We start from the raw sequence: 22,336 nt of genomic DNA on the forward strand, positions 1-22,336 counted from the left end.
GGCGGGCAGGGGGCGGCGGCGAGCGCGCCCAGGGTGGCGGGCCGGGGCGGGGCTGGGGGCCGAGGGGAGCGGCGGGAGGTGGGGCCGCGGAGCGCGCCGGGCTGCGGCGGCCGGTAGGCGGGGTAGCGGCGGGCTAGGGCCGCGCGGTGCCGAGGGCAGCGGCCGGGGGGCGGCGGCGGCGGCAGCGGGCGCGGCGGGCGGCGGCGGCGGCGGCCGAGGGAGCAGAGGGCCCAGCGGGCGCGCACGGCGGCGGGCTCGGCGGGCGGCGTCCTCGGCGGCGGCGGCGGGCGGCGCGCTGGCGGCGGCCATGGCGGTGGCGGCGGCGCTGGCGGGCCGCGGGGCGCGTGGAGGCAGGGGCCGGCCCCCGGGCGGCGGGCGGGCGGAGGGGGCGGGGCCCGGGCGGCGGGCGGCCCGCGCTGCGGCGGCGGCGGCGGCGGCGGCGGCAGCGGCGGCCGGGACGAGGCGGCGGAGGCGGCGGAGGCGGCGGCGCGGGGCGCTCGGGCTGATGGCGGCGGCGGGCGGCCCCGGGGCTGCGCTGTCCCCGCGGCCGTGCGACAGCGACCCGGCCACCCCCGGAGCGCAGTCCCCGAAGGTGAGGAGCGGCGGACCGGCGGCGGCGCCTCGGGCCCGGGGGCCTGGGGGCGGCCTCGGGCCGGGGGCGGGGGTGGCGGCCGTGAGGAGGCCGTGAGGGGGCGGCGGGGATCCGGCGTCGGGCTGGCCCGTCCGGCCCACCGAGCCCTGGCACAGTCGCGGAGCCCCGCGCGGTCCGGGGGCGAGTCGGCCTCGGTCCGAAGTCTTTTTGGCGGTTTCTGCGCCGAAGGAGCTTCTGAGCACGTCCCCCGGGGACTTTCTGCTCCGCGTAGAAATAAAACTTTCCTCAGAAACGGAGAGAGTTTTCTTCACGTTAGTCTGGGATGCTGTATTTTTAAAAGCTCCTTCATTTGAGGAGTATCTTTCTGAAATATTTGAGCTCTTCCTAAAAAACAGAAATGTGTTCCAGTGGAAAAACAAGCCAGCCAGTTAATGAACTTGGTTTGAGAACAAATAACCGTTCTGTTATTTTCAGGCCGACTTTTTTGTTTTCAAGTTTTGTAGTTTGCACTGTTTTAAGGAAGTAAAACAGACTTAGTGTTTTAAAGTCCTAGAGGAGTGGAGAGGAATCGACATGAGCGGTAGGATGTCGTGCATTAAAACATTTTGTTTTCAAAGTTAGTTTACTAGTTTGTGACAGAAGGTTCCAATGGAGCGATGAGTTGTACAACCCCAGTGTTTCAGTTGTAAGTGAAAAGTTGGAATTGCAACGTGATGGGAACCGGAACCCCGAGGACCCTTGTCTTCGCTGATCCGGGGTCAGCGTTGGCATAGGGACGATTCTTCGCTCCTCTGGCGAGGCAGCCCCTGCCAGGAGCCCCTCCTGTGCGGTCCTCTGTGCACGAGGGCCCTCAGGTGCCCCGACCAGTGACAGCGGTGGGTCTCCACGCAGCTGTGCTCGCAGAACCTGAAGCCTGGCCTGCGTGTGGCGGGGCCCCCCAGTCCAGGCCCAGCTGCAGGAGCGTGTCTGAAGCAAGTGTGGGACCCCCAGAAACGGGTTTAATCCCAAGGTGGGAGCCGCCTGTGACTCTGAAATGCAGTTAGCTGATATCGGAGATTTCGGCAGCCTTAAAGCTTAGGACTTCTGGGTCAATATCGAGGTTGCAAGCGAAGTTCTTTCAACTTAATTGTATTCCATCATAATATTAGGAGGTATATATTGCTGTTCACCTTATGTAATAGCACATTTGCCTAGAATTTATAATAGTAAATTCAAACACTACTTGTGAAATTGTGGTTTCAGCTTTTCTGAGGACTTCGCATTTTTAACTTTTTGTCTCTTTTTGAGTGTCTATATTTTTTAGCCAAGGGAAATGTGCTTCAATGGATATTAAAATCCTTAAAGTGCTCAGAAGCAAGTAAAATATAAATGATACTCGAATGCTTATTGAATATGAAATGTTTCACTTGGGAGAATTACTGTTATGTGTAAGTTTTTGGAGAATGGATTTAGACTGTTCTCCATCTCCTACCTGGTTGCTTTTCTTTATAGGAGTATGCAGAGCTCTTCAATTGAATGCTTATTTTGTAAGAACTGAAGAGGAGAATATTCCCCGTTTTTTGCTATTTGGTAAAGAATCTGAGTAAATTCCTAACAGGTGGAGTTTTTTTTTTTTTTTTTTGCGGTACGCGGGCCTCTCACTGTTGTGGCCTCTCCCGTTGCGGAGCACAGGCTCCGGACGCGCAGGCTCAGCAGCCATGGCTCACGGGCCCTGCCGCTCTGCGGCATGTGGGATCTTCCCGGACCGGGGCACGAACCCGCGTCCCCAGCATCGGCAGGCGGACTCTCAACCACTGCGCTGCCAGGGAAGCCCAGGTGGAGCCTTTTAACACTTTATAATCATATCATCATAATCATATTAACTAACTTTTACTGGGCACTTAATTGTTCGCTAGGCCTTGCTCTAAGGGCTTCCCATGTATTAACTCATTTAATCTCTACATTAGCCAAGTATTGGAAGCAGTATTAGGGTCCCAGTTTTACAGATAAGGAGCTGATCACAGAGGATAACCACTCAGCCCGTGAAGGGCAGTGCCCAGTAAGATTCCAGGCAGTCCAGCTTTGGCATGCTTGACCAACATACTTACTACCTCTGTATTCTTAGAACCGTGGTATTTAACAAAATTGTATTGTCTTAGGAAGCTACATTACCTTGATTTTATTTTTTAATCTATTTTTTTAAAGTCTTAACTAATATGCGATTAAATTAATTTCCCGACACTTGATAACATCATTCATTGCCTTAATGAAACGGTCTAACTTAACAGCTCTTCATATTGTCACGTAGTGGAAGATGTTGCTTAAAATTTTTTTTAAGCCTCTCCTTTTTGGGAGGTAGTGTGTGGTGTTATATAGATTGATGACTCTTATTAGGGTATATTTTTGCTAAATTTTTGCAATGTAAGAAAAAAAATTGACAGGATTGATCGTCTGTTTTCAGTCCTTTTGTGTCCCCTTTTCACAGGGATATAAGTACCTAAAGTAGCCAGTTAGAATAGTCCAGTAAACCAGCTATAAGTTGAGTTAAACACTACATGATCCGTACATTTTTATCCTAGCTAGGGTAGGAGGATTTGCTTTAATTTCAGAGTATTGCAGCAATTTTATGTGTTTCTCTAAAGCAGGAGGCATTTTAACCTCTTGGTAAGAAAGCAAAAGTAGATTTAGACTTACAAGTTTATTGAAAATTTTCTTACTTTGATTTGTATTGAAGATTAGTTTTTAGTTTTTCCCAGATCTTGCCCATTCCAGATTCTTGTCCCTCATTAATTATAGTAGGACGTTAACATTTGTATAGTCCTTAGAAAGCCTTTAAGTTGAGCCTTCTAGCAAGTCTGGGAGGATACATAATTAATCTTTCCTTATTTATTTGTCTTGTTATCTTTTGAATCTTTTAAATGTTTAGGATGATAATGAAGATAATTCAAATGATGGGACCCAACCATCCAAAAGGAGGCGAATGGGCTCAGGAGATAGCTCTAGGAGCTGTGACACTTCCAGTCAGGATCTTGGGTACTGTCATTTTATTGCTTAATAATGTTTTTTGTGGTACGTGTCTTTTCTCTGCATTAGCTCCCTGCTCCCCATCCCCCAGCCCTGGCAAAGGCAATTATTAAAGATTGTAGAATGTTTTTAATTGTGTTTTACAACGTGACAGCAAAGTTGCTTTTTGCTACTTAGTGCAATTTAAAAAAAATTTTTTTTATTGTGGTAAAATACACTTAAATTCACCATTTTAACTATTTTTAAGTGCATAATTCAGTGGCATAAATTACATTCACAGTGTTGTGTAACCATCACCACCATCCATTTCCAAAACTTTTACATAATAAAATTCCCATTTCGTGTATCCCCAGCCCCTGGCGGCCACCATTCTACTTTCTGTCATTATGAATTTGCCTATTCTAGTTACCTCATGTAAATAGAATCATACAGTGTTTGTCTTTTTGTGTCTGGCTTAATTTGGTTAGCATAATTTCTTCAAAGTTCATTCATGTTGTAGCTTGTGCTAGAATTTCCTTTCTCTTTAAGGCTGAATTATACTCCATTGCTATAATTATACTCTATCTTATGTTCATCTCTTTATCTGGTGATGGACACTGGGTTGTTTCCACATTTTGGCTGGTGTGGATAATGCTGCCTTGAACATTGGTGTATAAATATATTTGTTCAGACTTCTTTGGGTATATACCTAGGAATGGAACAGGTGGGTCACATGGCAATTCTATGTCTAACTTTTTGAGGAGCTGCCAAACTGTTTTCCACGGTGGATGCACCATTTCATATTCCCACCAGCAATGTACAAAGTTTCTGACTTCTTCACATCCTTACCAGCTTGTTGTATTTTCTTTTTTTTTTTTTTTTTTGATAACAGCCATTCTAAAAGGTGTGAAGTGGAATCTTGATGTGATTTTGATTTGAATTTCCATAATGACCAGTCAAATTGAGCGTCTTTTCATGTGCCATTTGTATATCTTTGGAGAAATGTCTGTCCAAGTTTTCTGCCCATTTTTAAATTGTTTTGTTGTTGTTGTTGTTTAGACATTCTTATCAGACGTATGATTCGCAAATATTTTCTCCCATTCTGTGGGTTGACTTTTCACTCTGTTGATAGTGTCTTGATACACAGAATCTTTAATTTTGCTCAAGTCCAAATTATTTACTCTTTCTCTTGTTGCTCATGCTATGAATCCACTGCTCAGATTTAGCAGTGGATTCATATCTAGAATCCATTGCTAAATCTGAGATCATGAAGATTTACCCCTATGTTTTCTTCAAGAGTTTTCTAGTTTTAGTTCTTACATTTAGGTCGTCCATCCATTTTTTAATTAATTTCTCTGTGTGATATGAGGTAAAGGTTCAATTTCATACTTTTGCATTTGGTTGTCCAAATTCCTAGCACCACTTTTGAGAAAACTGTTCTTTTGCCTGTTACTTTTAATTGGATAGATGCATAACATGGTGTTATATTCTGCCTGTATTATCCCCTGATGAAATTCAGAGGTTGCATTGGTCCAGGTCCAGACATCTGTAGTCTTTACTGTTCAGGATTGGGGATTGATCTGCAGTGCACTGGGTATGTGGAGTCTATGTGCTTTATAGTTCAGTTTACTGAGAAATGGGTTTTTAGAGTTCTGCTTTCTCTGCTGTTTGTGACTCACTGAACAGAAGATGGGAAACAGAAGTTGATTACTTTATCCTTTGGGTGCATGAAATAGCGGCTATGGGTGCTAACCCATGAGAAAGAATTGAGAACTGGTATCACTACCCCGATTTGCAAAAGCTAAAAAACGTTGCCTTTGTTCCTGACAGTTGTGAGACTTTGTTCTTTGTGATATGTGGAAAATGTTATGTCCAGTGTACTTTTTTTTAAAAAACATTCATTTATTTTTGGCTGCGTTGGGGCTTTGTTGCTGTGCGTGGGCTTTCTCTAGTTGCAGTGAGTGGGGACTACTCTTTGTTGCGGTGCACGGGCTTCTCATTGCGGTGGCTTCTCTTGTTGCAGAGCATGGACTCTAGGCATGCGGGCTTCAGTAGTTGCAGCATGTGGGCTCAGTAGTTATGGCTCGTGGGCTCTAGAGCACAGGCTCAGTAGTTGTGGCTCATGGGCTTAGTTGTTCCACGGCATGTGGGAAGAGATCTTCCCAGGCTAGGGATCGAACCTGTGTCCCCTGCATTGGCAGGCGGATTCTTATCCACTGTGCCACCAGGGAAGTCCTCCAGTGTACTTTTTTGCTTTGGTATTCCAGATGGTTGTTTCTTTTATCTCTACCTCTTTTGTAATTTCATTGATGCACATGAAATCATAAGAACTTCTTTGTATTACAAAATCATAGAAGACTGAGAATTTAAATAATTAAAATAGTTTTTCCAAATCCTTAAAACATATTCTCAAAAATGTTTAAAAATGAATATCCTTTAAAACAAAAATGATTAAAGTGTTATAAAAGCTACATTTAAGGCATAATATATATTTCTGTGCTTAGCTTTAGCTACTATCCAGCAGAAAATTTGATAGAGTACAAATGGCCGCCTGATGAAACAGGAGAATACTATATGCTTCAGGAACAAGTCAGTGAATATTTGGGTGTGACCTCCTTTAAACGGAAATATCCAGGTATTAAGTTTTAGTTTATATAACAGATTAAATCTAGCTTTTAACTAATAGTAATTCTTGTTGATAGGTTGTCAAGTGCTGAATACTTGAGTACGGATTGTTTATAACGTGTTTTATATTCGTCTGCTGGCTGATTTTTATTTGCAGCTTTCATTCATTCAGCATCTCTCTTATGTCTTGTAAACTGATTTACAAGCAAAATGAGGAAGATGAATTTCCTGGAAAAACTTCAGGGAGAAATCATTTTGTAGCCACATGAATGAACTAAGGGCTTTGTTTCTTGACTGTTGCTTCTTGGCCTTAGGGATGGAGGTAGCCACATCAGCTATATCTGAACTTGGAGAGGCTGTGTTTCATCAGCTAGTTTAATACAGTTATTTGTCTTACCTTCTGGCTTTGGATTACTCTGTTTTCAGTTTTATTTTAACTTTCATTTTTTTAATTTGTAAGCTTTTTTGTGTAGTCTTTTAATAATATTTGGAATATGTAACAGGGAATACTTTTTTAAATCCATGAAGATTTTAACTTTAAACATTTTTTAAAGGTTTTTAAGCTTTTAAAAGTTTTACAAATGCAAAAGACTATTTTTGATAGTCTTTTATTCTTTTTTTTTTTTTGGAGATTTAGAGCGACGAGATTTGTCTCATAAGGAGAAACTGTACCTGAGAGAGCTGAATGTCATTACAGAAACACAGTGCACTCTAGGTAATGAACATTAATTAGGCGATACCGGATGAGTATTTATTCTCTTTCCCAAAATATTTTACAGAATTAATAAATAGATTGAATTATTTAAATGCTAAACTGTTAACTTCATTTTTGATTATTGTTAAAATACAAAAGAGAATGATGTTTTATAACTATCATTTTCTAATAACTTTAACAGAAGTGTCAAAGTGTGTGTATGTTTTGTGTGCAAAATTTGTACAGTACTTTTTAAAGTATTGGTCCTTGTCTCTTAAAAGGCAAATTTTGCTCAATTTTTAGTTATGTATAGTTATCTATCTCCCTGCTTTATTTGTAATTTTCCCTTCATAAATATATTAAGGCAACTTTTTAATATAAAACCATGGGAGTTCATCTCAGCAGTTGGTATAATCTGATACCATGAGTTTCAGAAATTGCCTGTGTGACTTACGTGTGTGTGCTGATGCTTTTGGTGAAATTTGAATTGACTCTATAATATTTCTAGTATATCGAATTTGAAGACTAAGAACTGAAGTATATTGAAAAAGTCTTTTTCTCCTCTAGTGTCCCATGTTGATTGCCAGTGGTTAGTGTGTGTCATTATTTAGCAATTGTTTCTAGTAAAGGGATATATGTTTATATATAGTATGTAGAATCTTAAAAAAGTTTTGGTTGAAAAATTGACTTATTTGCCTTTGCAACTTTGGTAATCTATTTCTTTTTAATTGTTTGACTTTGTATTATGAGTATTATTTTTTATTATTTTTGAATGTATTAAACTATTTTGCTTTGACTATTGGAAAACTTCTTAAATGTAGAGTAGTTTGAAGGAAAAGCAAATTTTGAAAAGTGGTATGTTCACTTAGCCTTGAAAAAGCTTCTTTACCTTTTCTTTGGTCTGAAACAGGCTTAACAGCATTGCGCAGTGATGAAGTAATTGATTTAATGATAAAAGAATATCCAGCCAAACATGCTGAATATTCTGTCATTCTTCAAGAAAAAGAGCGCCAACGAATTACAGATCACTATAAAGAATATTCTGTAAGTATCTAGGTGACCACCGTGTTGGTTTGGGGGAATGACGTTTTATAAAGTTAGATGTGACTTCCAACTGTAATATTTTTATTTCAGCAAATGCAACAACAGAATACTCAGAAAGTTGAAGCCAGCAAAGTGCCTGAGTACATTAAGAAAGCTGCCAAAAAAGCAGCTGAATTTAACAGCAACTTAAACCGGGAACGTATGGAAGAAAGAAGAGCTTATTTTGACTTACAGACACATGTAGGATCTCTTACATTTATTAATCCCTGAACCTCGCTAATTGCTTCTTACTGTAGGCTACTGAACACCTTTACCGTAATGTTTTGTACCAGCAGTATGTCCTTTTCTTCCCCAGAACCGAAGCTGTCGTTTTTAATGTGCCTGATACTGTTTGCTTCACTTCTCTGCGTGTGTGTGATATGTCTCTTGCTTTTTGGTTGGCATGCTACTGAAGGAGTCTAGTAGCTGTATAGCATCCTTGTGTGTCCCAGGGGTAGGTATAAGAGACTTCCATAGTAGTTCACGTACTTCTCACCCTTACCACATGAGGTTAAAACTTACTATTTCTGTTTCATAGATGAGGACGTTGAGCCCCAGAGGTTTTATAAGTAGCCCTTAAGTGGTGAGCAGACACACTGCCTTTCCTCAGAAATGATGGCCACGGTAAACAGCCAGACGAACTCACTAGAACTAGGAATACCAACCCCCTTAGGTCATAGCTCCTAATGTCTCTTATATTTTTAGCTTTTGGGGGGAGAAACACTGTAGAGAGCAAGAGGGAGCTGTTTTCCTAAAGCCTTGATTCTTCGCATGGAGTCGGGTGTGTCTTTCTCTTTGTGTTAAACCAGGTTATCCAGGTGCCTCAAGGGAAGTACAAAGTGTTGCCGACAGAGAGAACCAAGGTCAGTTCTTACCCGGTGGCCCTCATCCCTGGACAGTTCCAGGAATATTACAAAAGGTACTTAGTGGGTTTTTTTTTTTTTTTTTTTTTGTTTTTTACCATTAACATCAGTGTTGGTGAGGGACTTCAAAGCCTTGTGTTTGTCTTCTAGAAGTTTTTAGCTCTATAAGCATCACCATAAGATGTATAAGATTTGTATCAGTCTTTTCTATCTTCTATGGTTCTGTGGTGAAGAATGCTCTTTACAGAACTTGAACATCTGCTGACAAAGCCTGGGGTGCCATCTCACTGCCCACCTGTTTGTGTTTCTGTGGACAGGTGCCAGGGGTTCTCCAGACCTCCATCCTTAAAGTATGGTCCATGGCCCAGTATTGCTGGTGTCATGTGGAAGCTTATTGGAAATGCAGACTCTCAAGCACGCCCCCAGACCTTCTGCCTGGGCGTCTGCATTTTCACAGATGTAGAGGGCGTGAAGGAAGGCACAGAGTGGCTGTGGGGAGGCATGGCCACCTGGGAGCTTCTGCTACCCTGGCCTGCCACTGCTTCCGTTCCTGTAGCAAGAACGCTGCTTGTCTCTCCTTTCCAACCTGGATATAACTGAAAACAGGGCCCACAGCGTCACTTGTGTCAAAATCTCAGCTTTTACATCATAAAAAACCTTATGCTTTCTAGGATAGCGAATATTCTTTAGACAGTAGTATTTAAAATAGACTATACGTGCTTCCATGGTGGTGCAGTGCTTAAGAATCCGCCTGCCAATGCAGGGGACACGGGTTCGAGCCCTGGTCCGGGGAGATCCCACATGCCGTGGAGCAGCTAAGCCCATGTGCCACAACTACTAAGCCTGCACTCTAGAGCCCAAGAACCACAACTACTGAGACCGTGTGCTACAACTACTGAAGCCCACGTGCCTAGAGCCCATGCTCCACAACAAGAGAAGCCACAGCAATGAGAAGCCCGCGCACCTCAACGAAGAGTAGCCCCCCGTTCGCCACAACTAGAGATAGCCCATGCACAGCAACAAAGACCCGACACAGCCAAAATAAATAAATAAATAAATAAAATTTAAAAAAATAGACTATACAATCACACTATTTGACAGTCAAACTTAAATCATGGGTCAGCAAATTTTCATTTTCTCACTTTGGGCAAAGCACGTTATTGAGTGATAGGCCTGTGTCCCAACCCCTGTGCTTTTTGGTGTGACGTCTTAGGTGAGCAGGATGCTGATCCAGTGTCCTCTCCCTACTGAGGTTCCGAGATCATAGCCACCACAGGATGGTGCAATCCTGTGGGGATGGCTCGGACGTCATCCGCGGGCCGTGTGCTGATTGACCTGGGGAAGGGGTTGCCGATCCCTAGTTTCAGATAAAAGAGATGATTACATTTGTTAGAATACATGCTTCACAAATTGGTTTAAAATAATTTGTTGCTGGAAATTTTGTTTCTTAAATGGTATCTTGTACCGTGCACCGCCGTGACTTACCTGTGTTAATTTATTTGATGCTCACGTTCACTCTGTGAGGTGGACTTGTTACCATACCTGCTTTACAGGTGAAGCAGCAGCAGTGCACAGGCAGTGAGGACTCAGGAAAGTGGGAGGATGGAGGTGCTCAGGCAGGATTCTGTATTGCCACAGTTTCATCCTTGTCTGCTGACATTTTTTGTGGGGGGGAGGGTGTTGAGGGTAAAGGAGAGAGACATAATCTTTTGATAACAAGAATCAAATATACATTTTATACTCTTAGACTGGTGAAAAAATGTTTAGGCTTTTTTTTATTCCTTGCCCCTATTTGAGTACCAAAATGAAAAAAGTATTTATTGCCTCTAATCATTTTTCAAAAGTATTTGTGGTTAATATTAAGGCTATTATCGTAGTTCAAAATTAGTCCATATATATTTAACAATAAAGGAAAACTGGGGACTTCCCTGGTAGTCCAGTGGTTAAGACTCCGAGCTCCCACTGCAGGGGGCACGGGCACGGGCACGGGATGGAACCAGTTCTCTCCCTGGTTGGGGAACTAAGATCCTGCAAGCCGTGTGGCACAGCCAAAAAAAAAAAAAAACGAAAACTGAAAATCCTCTCTCTGAACTATAGGTACTCGCCAGATGAACTGCGGTATTTGCCATTAAACACAGCGCTTTATGAGCCCCCCCTGGATCCTGAGCTCCCTGCTCTCGATAGCGATGGTGATTCAGATGATGCCGAAGATGGTCGAGGTGATGAGAAACGGAAAAATAAAGGCACTTCGGTGAGAACGTTTATCTTCAGTAGGAGGTGTCTCCTTTTCCTTTGAACTTTTGCTGGTAGCTTTCCTGGAGTGTTAAATTGAACTTGTATCACTACCCTCTTTTTGAAAAAGGACAGTTGCGTATAAGTTCCAAAAGCTTCCATCAGGAAAAGTTATTGATTGTGTGTGTTGATACGGACTATCTGTGTGTGGCCTTTGGTAAGTTTTATCCTTAAAGTTACCCCTGTTTGGTTTTCACGAGCAGGTTAGGCGGGGTACTAGACATTGGTTTACAATCTGATGCTTAACCATCTTGGGTTAGGGGGAGCACATTAACTTGTGTTCCTGTTGCTTAATTAATAGTCTTCGGCCTCTTCTAGGATAATGTTAAGGTTACCAGCATGTTGTGCTGTTAGTTAGGTTTTCCTGCATGACTTTTTTTTTTGTAGCAAAATGCAATTGCAGGACAGTTGGGAAGTTGATGTGCTCTGTGGAACTGAAGGAGAACAAAGAAAACAGTAGTCAGGGGTTTGATTTTTATTTAGCATGGCATATTAAGCAGCTGGCCGTTTTATATCTTTCTAGCCGACCTGAACGTGGGGTTGTGTTAGCATTAATGGGCACTACACTTTGTCACTAACAGCTTCTAAAACATATTTACTGATACATGTCGCATTAAAGTAAGATGCTCTTCAGATACTAAAGTGACGACACTGCTTTTCTTCCGTCACGTTGGTACAGGGGTGCTGTGTTGTGATGAGGTGTGATGAAGTTGACACTCTCCTACACTGCTAGTGGGAGTGTTGGTTAATACAGGTTTCTGGGAAAGTGTTTTCACAGTCTGTACCAAGATTTTTAACTTCCATGGAATTTGACTTGGCAAATACACTAATAGAATTTATCCAAAGAACCTGATCAGATGGTAACAAAATTTAAAATCCAATGAAAAAATGTCCATTGGAGTGTTATTTTCTATAGCAGAAATTAGAACTATCATGTCCACAGTGGGTTATATATTACATTTACATGGTAGAAATGCAGTTCCAAGAATATTTAATGATGTGATGAAATGCACATAACACTTAAAAATAGTAAAACGCAGATGCACACACACATACAATGTAATTCAGCTTCGTGTTTGTGTTTTAAAAAATGAGGGCACACATGTAGGTAGGATGTGTGTGTGTTAGTGTGTGAATCTGGGTATTTGTACAAACACGTAACTAGAAAAGAGATACATCACGTTCCCAGGCGTTGTCTCAGGATATTTACCAGGGTGGTTATGGATAACCTGGTCTTTTATAATTTTCATAATTTATATGAATGTAACATTTTTATTCTAATTAGAAAATTTTAAATGACAAAATGAAGAATTAAGTGATTATTGAACTCCTAAACTTTGAACATGTACAATATGTCTGATACTGTTGTAAATACTTGACGATATTGGCCCTCTGCCTAGTTTAACATTAGGAAGTTACAGGTGTGGGCTTGAAGAACTTCTTTAATAACCTTTATTACTCAGTAAAAATACCCACACTTGGTTAACGTAGTTTCTTTTTTAAAGAATATTTTTGTGTGAAACAAATATGCTCCCTTGTGACATGGTAAAATGGTGTTGAAGCTGTGTCGTGTAATAATAGCTGAAGTAGATAATTCTGTTACTGTTGACTTAGGTCAGAAAACAAAGTCGATTAAGGTACTTGCTGATATAAATGGAACTAGCTATAATGTAAGATGGATAAATGATTCTTACCATGACTTCTTTCAGTCTCACACTGGAAAATGTTTTCGTAGATGAGAATTATCTTTTTATTTTTGAATTGATGGAACTTTAAAACTTTTCTTGGATATATTCTGTAGTTTTCAAATCTGCATGAGTTCCAAGGAACCTCTGTTTGTGCCTTTGGCTTGCAGGACAGCTCCTCTGGCAACGTGTCTGAGGGGGAAGGCCTTCCTGAAGGCCAGGAGGAGCCTCTGCAGGGAAGACAGAGGTCCAGGGACAAGGCTGCTCCTCCACGAAAAGATGCTTCCAAACGTTCTGTACTGTCCAAGTCAGTTCCTGGGTACAAGGTAGAAGAAAAAAGCCCCTGACTCAGCTTCCTTCCTGACCAGCCTCTCTCCCTGAAATATTTTAACTTTGAATTTCAAAGTCGTGGAGCTCCTGCCTGCTGCACTTCACTAGCTGTTCTTCTGTGGTGTGTGCCCTCTGTCGGCCTCCCTTCCTTTTTGCTTTATCTTCTTGGTGGCTTTTCTATCACTGTGGCTATGGTTCAGCTTCTGTTTTCTGTATATGTACAATTGTTCTTTTAAATAATAACCAGGCAAGTATGGGTTTTTAAGGAGTGGTCTAATAGGCAGAACTTTATACTTGTTCCCTCAGACTAAAAAGCATCATGGTCTGACGCTGAAAGTGCCCTGGTACTGGTGAAGCTGGGCCCGCTGAGCCATGCAGTGGGGAGGGAGCCCCTAGGCCAGGCTGCATTTCTGCAGTGCCTTTCACTAAGAGCCATCTGGGTTCAGTCTAGGAACTCTTGGGTCCACTCACTGGCCACGTTGAGCTAACCCTCTGGTGGAAAACAGTAAAACTGGTCTACATTGTGGTGGCTTTCAGCCTAACCTTGGCAGGTAGCCTGTGCAGTTCTGTGACGAGGATTTACACATTATCTAGCAGGTGCTTTGGCTTAGATGCACTTGTTAACTTTTTCATCCGGTTATTCTCAGAGTCAGGTAGCATGCTGTCAGCAATAGGTTTATTTTGATCATTTCCTCCTTCCGTCTGCCCCTTCCCCTTCAGAGGGTCGGGTGAGAGATGAGTAGCCTTATTCATGTATGGGATTTAAGAGTATCATAAAAGGAGTAGAATTAGCTGCAAGTTTTATGTTTTGAGTGGTAACAGTAAAATACCCAGTTTTCAGTCTGGCATGTATCAGTATGCTTGTTATGTGGTTATGAAGGTGTTTTGAAGGAGCATTTTAGAGTAAGTTGATCAGAAAGTTTTGCTGAGCGGAGTTGCTGAACACTTGTGTATGTCAGGTCAGGGTTGTGGTGTATAATCCAGAAGCACGGGTTCAAGTGGGCGCTGGCCAGTGTCCCTTCAGCCTAAGCAGAGCCCTGCTAACAGTCCATTGCCTTTCTTTTCCTGAAGTAAAAAAGCAACTTCACAAATTAGCATATTCCATATTTAATTAGAAAATGCCTAATCAGAAAATGCCATCAGCTTTCAAGTATATATTTTTTCAGCCCAGCTTCATTCAGCAAGGACGGCTGCACTAGGCTGCAGCCATGTGATTTTTGTCCTTGTTTTACATACATAATCTAATTGTTTTAAACTAAAGATTTAAATTAATGCTTAATAATTGAAAGCAAATGAACTCCAGAGATTAAATTTTGGAAAGTTAGCCTGCTGTGTTTGCTAAACAGTGTGCTTCTGGTCCTGGAAGAGCTTGGAATGGGAGTTGCAGCTCAAAGCACACTGTCAGTGTTACATAGACCTTTCAGAAAGTAAGCCTGGATTAATCATGGGTTAAAAAAGAAAAAATACTGAAACAGATGTTTAGAGACTGAAAATGAAGAACTATTCAATGCTATCATTGATTTAAGGTAGAAGAAATGAATTGATTAACCTAAATTGGTAGTACTCAAGGGAGTCGATACGCAGAATGCACATTTTATAATCTGTGAATATTTTTAGTACCTAAAAATGTTTCAGTTATTTCAAAGTTTGGAACAACCAGTATCTAGACAATACATTAATGTGAACATGTTTATTAAAAGCTAACCTCTCTATGAAAAGTATTAATAAGCCAAGATGTGCCTAAATATTAGGGTACTTTAAGCTGAAGGTCATATATATAAATATGTTTTAAAATATGGGAGTTAAGAAAAATTATAATGTATTTGATGTCTTGCTTAATAAGATTCACTAGTGCTTGCCCTTAATCTTGTAGGACAGTATTGTTTAGGTTACATTAACCTGAAATTGCAGCATAATTATTAGGATTCAGGCCTATGTTAAAAGTATATAATTAAAATCTATACTATATTAATGCTAACATGAAAGTCTCACTATCTTTGGTTGTTTTTCAAGCAGGAAAATAAGTGTATTGTGAGCCTTTTATTTGAGATGCTGAGAACTCTTAGGGAGATTATTTTTTTCTTGTCAGTAGTGAAATTTTGATGTTCTGCTGTTACGAAGTAGGGCTGTCTCCATCAGACATGTATGGAGGGTTCCGTTCATTAACCTTCAGAGAGTTCCATACACTGTTCCCTTCCTCCACACCACTGCAAAGCCCGAGAGACGAGCTTCCCAATCAGCGATTGGTACCCGACGTGTACAGTCCTCGATGTGAGCAGTGTGGCTTCTGAGAGAGCTCGAGAGTGCTTGAGTGAACAAAGTATTTTTTTATATTGAGCTGTGGCATCATCATAGAAAATGCTGCAAAGCTCTGTCTCTCTGTCTCTCTCCCTCTCCCTCCCTCTCCACCCGTCTCTCCCTCTTTTCATCAAGATGAAGACTATTGGGTAAGAAAAATTTTAAGTGGTTTAACAAAACATTATGATTTTAAGCTTAGAAGTAAACCTAGAATTTTCTTGGTATCCCTTTTATCATAGGTGTTCAATGTATATTTTAATGATTGTAGAACTTGAACTGCTCTAGAATGTGAATGACTAGCTTTGTGTTTTATTCTTTTTGATTTTTTGTAAAGGATCTCCTATGAGGAGTTCTTGATTTAGATTTCAATACTGTGTGGTTACTTCCTTGACTTTACTGAAAAATATTAAAGTACTTAGTATGCCAGTATCTAACTTGAACTATAAGTATTAAATAAGTGTATCTTTTACATTTAGTGCAGGTACCATAACCAAAAGATATTTCTTTTTTTGGTGGATTGAGAGGTAGCTTTCTGCTGTATATTATGGCGGTTACAGATTTACAGATTTGGTCATAACCGAACCAGAATTTGGATCATAGAAGTGCACTTCCTAGCTATTTTTTATTTAGGTATGAGAAAACACAATGAGAACCTTTTATGCTTAGAATGTAGCAGTAACAACAGAGGGTAACTACACTGCAAGACTTAAGAGGTTTGAGCATGTGACACTATCCTTTTGTTGGGGAGCAGGGTATAAAGATATACAGGAGATGTAGAATAGTCAACAGTAAAGTTTTATATGTATGTTTTAACTTCCATGATATTTATTATTTTGTAGAGACATTTGTGATTGTTTAGAGTTATTGTTTTTATAATATTTATGTATAAGGTTGACTTTTTTTAAATAAATAAGCCAAAAATTATTTTTGAATGCCTCTGTCATCTTTTGTAGAGAAAGATAATTAAAAAAATAAAAAAAAACCTAAAGAATTAAGAACAAATTAGGCTGTGCAGGTTTTGAAGGTGGCAGTGAGACATTTCAAAGCTGGAATAATACAGTATGCAAAGTTGGAATTTTGTTTAGGCTCCTCTTTTGTTCAGTAACTTAGGAAAGGGAAACATAAGATGCATTTGGCTGGGTTGTATTAAACAGAAATACAATATTTCTACTTAAAATGCCTTTTCTCCCAGTTTTTATATAAATGAATGAATGAATGAGTGAATGAGTGAGTGAACATGCCCCCGGCCCCCATTTCCTACCTGGCCCCGGCTTGCTCTCCTTTCCTACCACTGCCCCATGTTCATGTGGAGCCAGTGAATATCATGTTACCACGGTCAAGGCTGTGATCTTCCAATGTCCCCTTCCCCTCCCAATTTCAGGTGTAGTGAACCTTCTTCTTTGTTCTTTTCCATGTGTTGCCAAGTGTTTTCTTAAAGCCCAGATGCCTTCATTGGATAGTGCCTGTTTTTAATCTGAAAAATGAATGGTACTTAAAACATAGGGTGTCTGCATACTTTTAAGTGATAATTTCATATTTTGCCTGTCTGAGAACTACTTTTCTCTTTCATGTTTTGTATGTCATAGTGAATGCTTTTTCTCTTAAATATAGGCTCTTTTATTAATGTATTAGATATGCAAAGGGAATAATGACACAACTCGGATACCGACAAACCTTTTTTGCGCACGATTGTATGCTGAGACATCTTGCAATTAAAAATGTTAAAACATTGATTTTGTAACTTAGATTTTACAGATCTAGTTTTGCAACTTTGGAGAATATCAGGTTTTTTAAACAAAAGGAGCATATAAGCTGCTTACAATGGAGTCTTCTCTTTGGGAACAAGCCTAAAACTTCCGTGTAATGGTCACTCAGTACTTGGATTTTTCTCTTTCAGTTAATACTGCAGTTTGACAATGTATTAGTCTTCCCTTCCAGTTCATTATACAGATCTTACTGGGCATGTAGGGAGTGTAGAATGCTATATCTAATCCTAACATGAGATCATGCCATTGACAAAATTTAAAAATGAAATCTAAGGCTTTAGTCGGTAGGCTGTTGTATGTTGAAGGCAGATTCATGTCAGGTTATGTCCTTCAAGAAGGTCCTCATTAGCAAGTTAACCAGAGTAAAGATAAGGCAATACAGTGATAATTCCTTTTGAACCCATAGTAAGTTCTTCTGGCATGAATTTATAGCCCTCTTCTACCCTTCCAGCCAAAGGTCATTCCAAATGCTCTATGTGGAATTTGTCTGAAGGGTAAGGAGTCCAACAAGAAAGGGAAGGCTGAATCACTTATACACTGCTCCCAGTGTGATAACAGTGGTAAGTATTGACATGTCTTCACATTTTAACCACCCTATTTGTTGCTTCGAAAACTAGGATTCTTAGTTGTCAGCTAGACCTGAACCAAAGAATCATCAAATATATAAAGTCCATGTATTTTTTTCGACTTTGTGTGTTTTCATTCCTCTTTGGCAGTTAAACATTGTAGCCATTCTTGAGACGTCCAAGCAAACTAGCATTTTATTATGCCATATTAAGTTACAAATTCTTGTGTGAAATACAACTAATACTGGTTTTGGTTTAGGCCATCCTTCTTGCCTGGATATGACCATGGAGCTTGTTTCTATGATTAAGACCTACCCATGGCAGTGTATGGAGTGTAAGACTTGCATTATATGTGGACAACCCCACCATGAAGAAGAAATGATGTTCTGTGATGTGTGTGACAGAGGTTATCATACTTTTTGTGTGGGCCTTGGTGCTATTCCATCAGGTAAAGATTAAAAAAGAAGGAATGTTATCTTTGAGTGAAGTGTCTCTTCCAGCATTTTTTTTTTTTTTTTTTGAGGCTGCATAAACACCATAATCACCTGAAGGGCCTGGAGATCCTTTTATTCACAAGAAGTGACCAAAGCTGTGGTCATGTCCACCTGTTTTTCATCCTTAGACAAGCTGACTAAAGGACAAGTGAGATATCAGACTGCCTATAAGTTTTGGAAGTAGAGCTCAGTGTATATAGATTGAGCCAGTGTTCTACTGAAATAGCTAAAGGAGTAGCATCAATTTGTTTCAAAGCCTTGATTTTATAAGTCATTTAGAAACTTAACAAAATGACTGCTATGCCTTTATACATATTAAACCAGATTTTTGTAAATTGAGGCAGCATAACAATTCCAGGTAACTTCAGAATGAACACAGAATCAAAGAATAAATTACAGTAATCGGACTAAAACATTACACACGTAATTGTGTAACTTTAGAACTTATTTGCATGGGTGACACTGTCTCATACTTTATAAAATATATGCCTGGGTTTCCTGGGACTTGTTGAGATGCAAGCAACTTAATTATTCGGAGTTGTTCAGTGACTGAGATCAAGTATGTTGTAGAGCTCATCACAATGCCGTCAGATACTTGGCGCACTTCACAGTGCTGCGTGACTGCAGCACACCAGCACTTGAGAGGATGCCAGGAGCGCACAGCTGCCGCTGAGCAGCACAGGCTGGAACTAAGCGAAAGTCAGTAACAGGTCTTATGCTGGGATTTGTATGCTTGAACTCTTAGAGTATGATAGTGTTTGAATTTCAGAAAGGATTTTAACTGTTTAAAGGCCCCTACCATTTAGTTCCTCCCATGACCCCTTCCCTCCCCCTGTGCATTTCACAGGGCATTGATGACACTGATTACCTTAAGGGAAGTTTGCATTTTTCTCCTTAAATTAAGGAACTCGTTAGTGCCCGTCCCACCAGAAATCCAGTGAGGATTATCAGTAGCCGTTGCTAAAGAAGGAGAGCTAACTGGGTTTAAAGTTCAGTCCTAAAAAGTTAAATTCCATCCTGTATTAACTAACAATTTTTCTCCTAGGTCGCTGGATTTGTGCCTGTTGTCAGCAAGCCCCCCCAACACCCAGGAAGGTGGGCAGAAGGGGGAAGAACAGCAAAGAGGGATAGGTTTTGACCCCGATACTGGAACGTGCGCTTAAACGAAGCATTTGGTGCCAGTTTACAACATGCTCATTTTTATGCCAATAAAAGGTTTCTGAAACTGTGCTTAAGATCTGCAAGCTCGTTCATTTTGTTACAAGCTACTCTTACCCTTGAAACCACTTTCAGGCAGAAGAATGGTTCCAGCTTCCAAAAGGGCTTTATCTTAGTACTCTGTCTCTTTCCAGAAATTCAGTGGTAATATCATGCAGCTTAATTTGAAATACTTTATTACTCCGTTAGCCTAAAAGTTACTATTATTTTCATGAAATTTTCCTAATCTATAGCCTTTCTTGTCTACCATGGGTAGGTAGCATAGCAAAGTTATTTAATAACGGAAGACTTTTAATAGGAGCCCAAGATGATAAAATTACAAATGACCTGATGAGATTTGGTGCAGCTGGGTTTAGAACTGTCTTTAACTGGGACCTGCCTACCAGGAAATGCCGTTTGGACAGGAGGTGCTGTCCCTGCTTGGGGTGTAGGCATGGGACTTTAGTCCATGCTCAGGCAAGTGTGGAGAAATCATTACATTTCAGACTTGCTTTTAGTTAACTCTTCAACGCTGACACTTTGTAACTTCATAAGTCACTGCAATCATGTTTAGTCACCTGACAAACTAATCAAAATGGGGTTTAAACATTTTATTATGCACATTCCTTTTACAGGAATTTTGATGTTTAGAGAGAAAATAAATATCGTGCTTGATGCTGTTCATACTTCTGGGGTGACTGAGGTAACAAAACTGTATGGCTTTATTTTTCCATCCCCATCTAGGAAAGGTAACCAGAATTCCAACCAGGTACAAGTAGCTAGGTTCACAGCGAACTGCACTCAGCTTCACAGATTAAGGGTATTATACTCCACAGTATGTTCAAAGAATCAGAAAAGAATTTCAAGTACCAATTTCAAAATACTAATTAATATCGTCCAAAGAACAGATTCCTCTTCTTGAGATGCATCTTCTGGAGCATAAGCCTGCTTCCGACTCGTATCTGTACCGTCTGAATAGGCAGTCTCACCGAAGGGGTGCTGTTCGATCGTTGTATCATAATACACTTTCATTTCAAATTCACTCTCGTGGTGAGATGGATGTCCATAAATCCCTATTCCCACGGGGCGCTGGAAGTGCGCTGGTATGAAAACCACGTCCTGGCCACAAGTGACAGACTGTAACTCGTAGTCATCAAAGCTCGGGTGCAGGGTGCTATCGGATACATACAGGTCCGCATCACCTTTCAAGCTCTGCATCTTAAGAACTATCTTTCCCTCATGATTTAACCTCAAATAGCTGTAATTCCCAGCTCCTATCTGACCCTGAACAACGTGCAGAAGGATCCATTCTTCTGGAACTTCCTCCTCGTCAGAGGCGTTCAACGAGGAGACAGCCTGAGATGCCAGAAGCAGCAGCAGAGCGCTCTTCCACGGAGCTGCCATGACTGGGGCGCCTAGTGCGGTGCCTTCCTCATCTGTGACTTGTCCTGCGGACACACGACAGCGGAAGGACACGCTGAGCGCGTCCGGAGCCGCAGACTGCGGGCGGGTCCCGGCCACCTCGGCGGCCCGCCCCGCGCTGCCCCCGCCCCGCCCCCGGCCCGGGGAGGGGACCCGCGGGGAGGAGGACGCGCGCGAAGGCGGGGCGGGAGGGGCAGAGGAGGGGAGTGGGCCGGGGACCCACCGGGCGCGGGGTCGGGCGGAGGGTCCGCCGGGGTGGGCGCGGGCGGCAGGTCCGGTATCCGCCCCTGGACTCACCTCCACTCCCCGCAGGCGCCGCGCCGGGAGCATGAGGACCGGGCGGCCGAGCCGGAGGAGCCAGAAGTGAGGCGCGCCCGGAAATAAGGCGTCCGGAGGTGGCACGGCGCCCGGAAGTGAGGAAAGCCGGTAGTTGGCCGGCGCCCGGAAGTGAGGCAAAGCCCGGAAATGGGGTAGGGCGTAGACTCCGGGTTCTCGCGAGAATGGCGAGGTGGTGAGGGCGCCGAGCGGCGGGGGCTCGTAACCAGGGCGACGGGGGCGGGGCGCTGGCCCTACGCCGCAGGGTGCTCACCTGGATTGCGCGTCCACTTGGTGAGTTCAGCCTCAGGTCCCGGAGAGTCCCCAGGTAAGAAACAGGTGCGCCCGAGGGACCGTTGTCCGGGCGCCTGTTACCTGTTCTCTCTTTCTTTTAACTGTGTAACTTCTCGAAATGCTCCTAAGAGAGGCTTCAGACTGAAGTTGTATTTATATTCAGCATTTATTTTGTTAATTTGGAATATGGTGTTAATGGACGCCTGTTGGCCATTGGAAAAGATTCTCCCAAGAAAGATTATGTGCATTTTAGTATCACACTTTCGTGTTGATTCCAATTCCTGTGTTTCATTTTAGAACTTAATGAATCACTTTTGTGGAAACAGGTGGAGTGTAAATATTAAAAACAGGCAGTGACCCTTGTGCTCCTTTCTTCAGAACCTGAACTCTGCTAAGTAGCTACAAGATGTGGGTTGGTCATGTTGCTAAGGAGATTGTCATGTGTTGGGTGAAAGAATATGTCTGTTGCCGCATTGAATAGTTACATTTGCTGTCACCTTTGGGCATGTAAAAGAGACATGACAGACTTAAGGCTGATTATTTTGGGGGGGTTGATTTGCCTGAAGTTAGGAGAAATTGTATCCAGGTGGGTAGTTACTGGTTTGGGTTGATGATGAGATGGCACTAGTGGACCTCAACACTTCCTCCTGCAAGAAGTATCTGGTTACATGTGACACCCGCTGAACCGGGGCTGTTCCAAGTTTAACATTTTCCTGTCAAGAAAGCATATCAGACTGGAATACAAGGGAGTGTGTAGGTTATAGAGATACATCTGGATCTGTTTTAAATCATTGGAAAAGATTGACTTTAAAACTTTAGCATCATTACTGCTATTGGT

At 42.0% G+C, this 22,336-nt stretch overlaps 2 protein-coding genes across 4 annotated transcripts; one reads left to right on the forward strand and one right to left on the reverse strand.

Annotated features, from left to right (window-relative positions):
• The first annotated feature begins 458 nt into the window (after positions 1–458).
• On the forward strand, positions 459–19,500 carry PHF10 (PHD finger protein 10). Of its 2 annotated transcripts, none has more exons than XM_060167519.1 (12): positions 459–592; positions 3,498–3,604; positions 6,079–6,209; positions 6,831–6,914; positions 7,804–7,937; positions 8,028–8,177; positions 8,786–8,895; positions 10,937–11,090; positions 12,987–13,142; positions 17,662–17,770; positions 18,036–18,224; positions 19,316–19,500. In XM_060167519.1, exons 1-12 carry the CDS (start codon positions 506–508, stop codon positions 19,399–19,401), a joined length of 1,497 nt encoding a protein of 498 aa, XP_060023502.1. In that variant the 5' UTR covers positions 459–505; the 3' UTR covers positions 19,402–19,500. The 2 variants fall into 2 exon arrangements, with proteins under 2 accessions (XP_060023502.1, XP_060023503.1); XM_060167520.1 differs by having other exon boundaries at positions 6,837–6,914.
• Positions 19,501–20,063: 563 nt separating this feature from the next.
• C12H6orf120 (chromosome 12 C6orf120 homolog) lies at positions 20,064–21,289 on the reverse strand. Of its 2 annotated transcripts, none has more exons than XM_060167521.1 (2): positions 21,187–21,289; positions 20,064–20,915 (listed from the first exon to the last, which is right to left on the reverse strand). In XM_060167521.1, exon 2 carries the CDS (start codon positions 20,869–20,871, stop codon positions 20,317–20,319), a length of 555 nt encoding a protein of 184 aa, XP_060023504.1. In that variant the 5' UTR covers positions 20,872–20,915; positions 21,187–21,289; the 3' UTR covers positions 20,064–20,316. The 2 variants fall into 2 exon arrangements, with proteins under 2 accessions (XP_060023504.1, XP_060023505.1); XM_060167522.1 differs by having other exon boundaries at positions 21,113–21,248.
• Positions 21,290–22,336: the final 1,047 nt, after the last annotated feature.

The sequence above is a fragment of the Lagenorhynchus albirostris genome, chromosome 12 (assembly GCF_949774975.1).
Source record: "Lagenorhynchus albirostris chromosome 12, mLagAlb1.1, whole genome shotgun sequence".
NCBI classification, from domain to species: domain Eukaryota; kingdom Metazoa; phylum Chordata; class Mammalia; order Artiodactyla; family Delphinidae; genus Lagenorhynchus; species Lagenorhynchus albirostris.

Coding starts and splice junctions, on each gene's coding strand:
- PHF10 (XM_060167519.1), top strand. CDS start 506: ATGGCGGCGGCGGGCGGCCCCGGGGCTGCGCTGTCCCCGCGGCCGTGC. Junction 3,605..6,078: donor ACTTCCAGTCAGGATCTTGG/GTACTGTCATTT, acceptor TTCTGTGCTTAG/CTTTAGCTACTATCCAGCAG. Junction 8,896..10,936: donor TTCCAGGAATATTACAAAAG/GTACTTAGTGGG, acceptor TCTGAACTATAG/GTACTCGCCAGATGAACTGC.
- C12H6orf120 (XM_060167521.1), bottom strand. CDS start 20,871: ATGGCAGCTCCGTGGAAGAGCGCTCTGCTGCTGCTTCTGGCATCTCAG.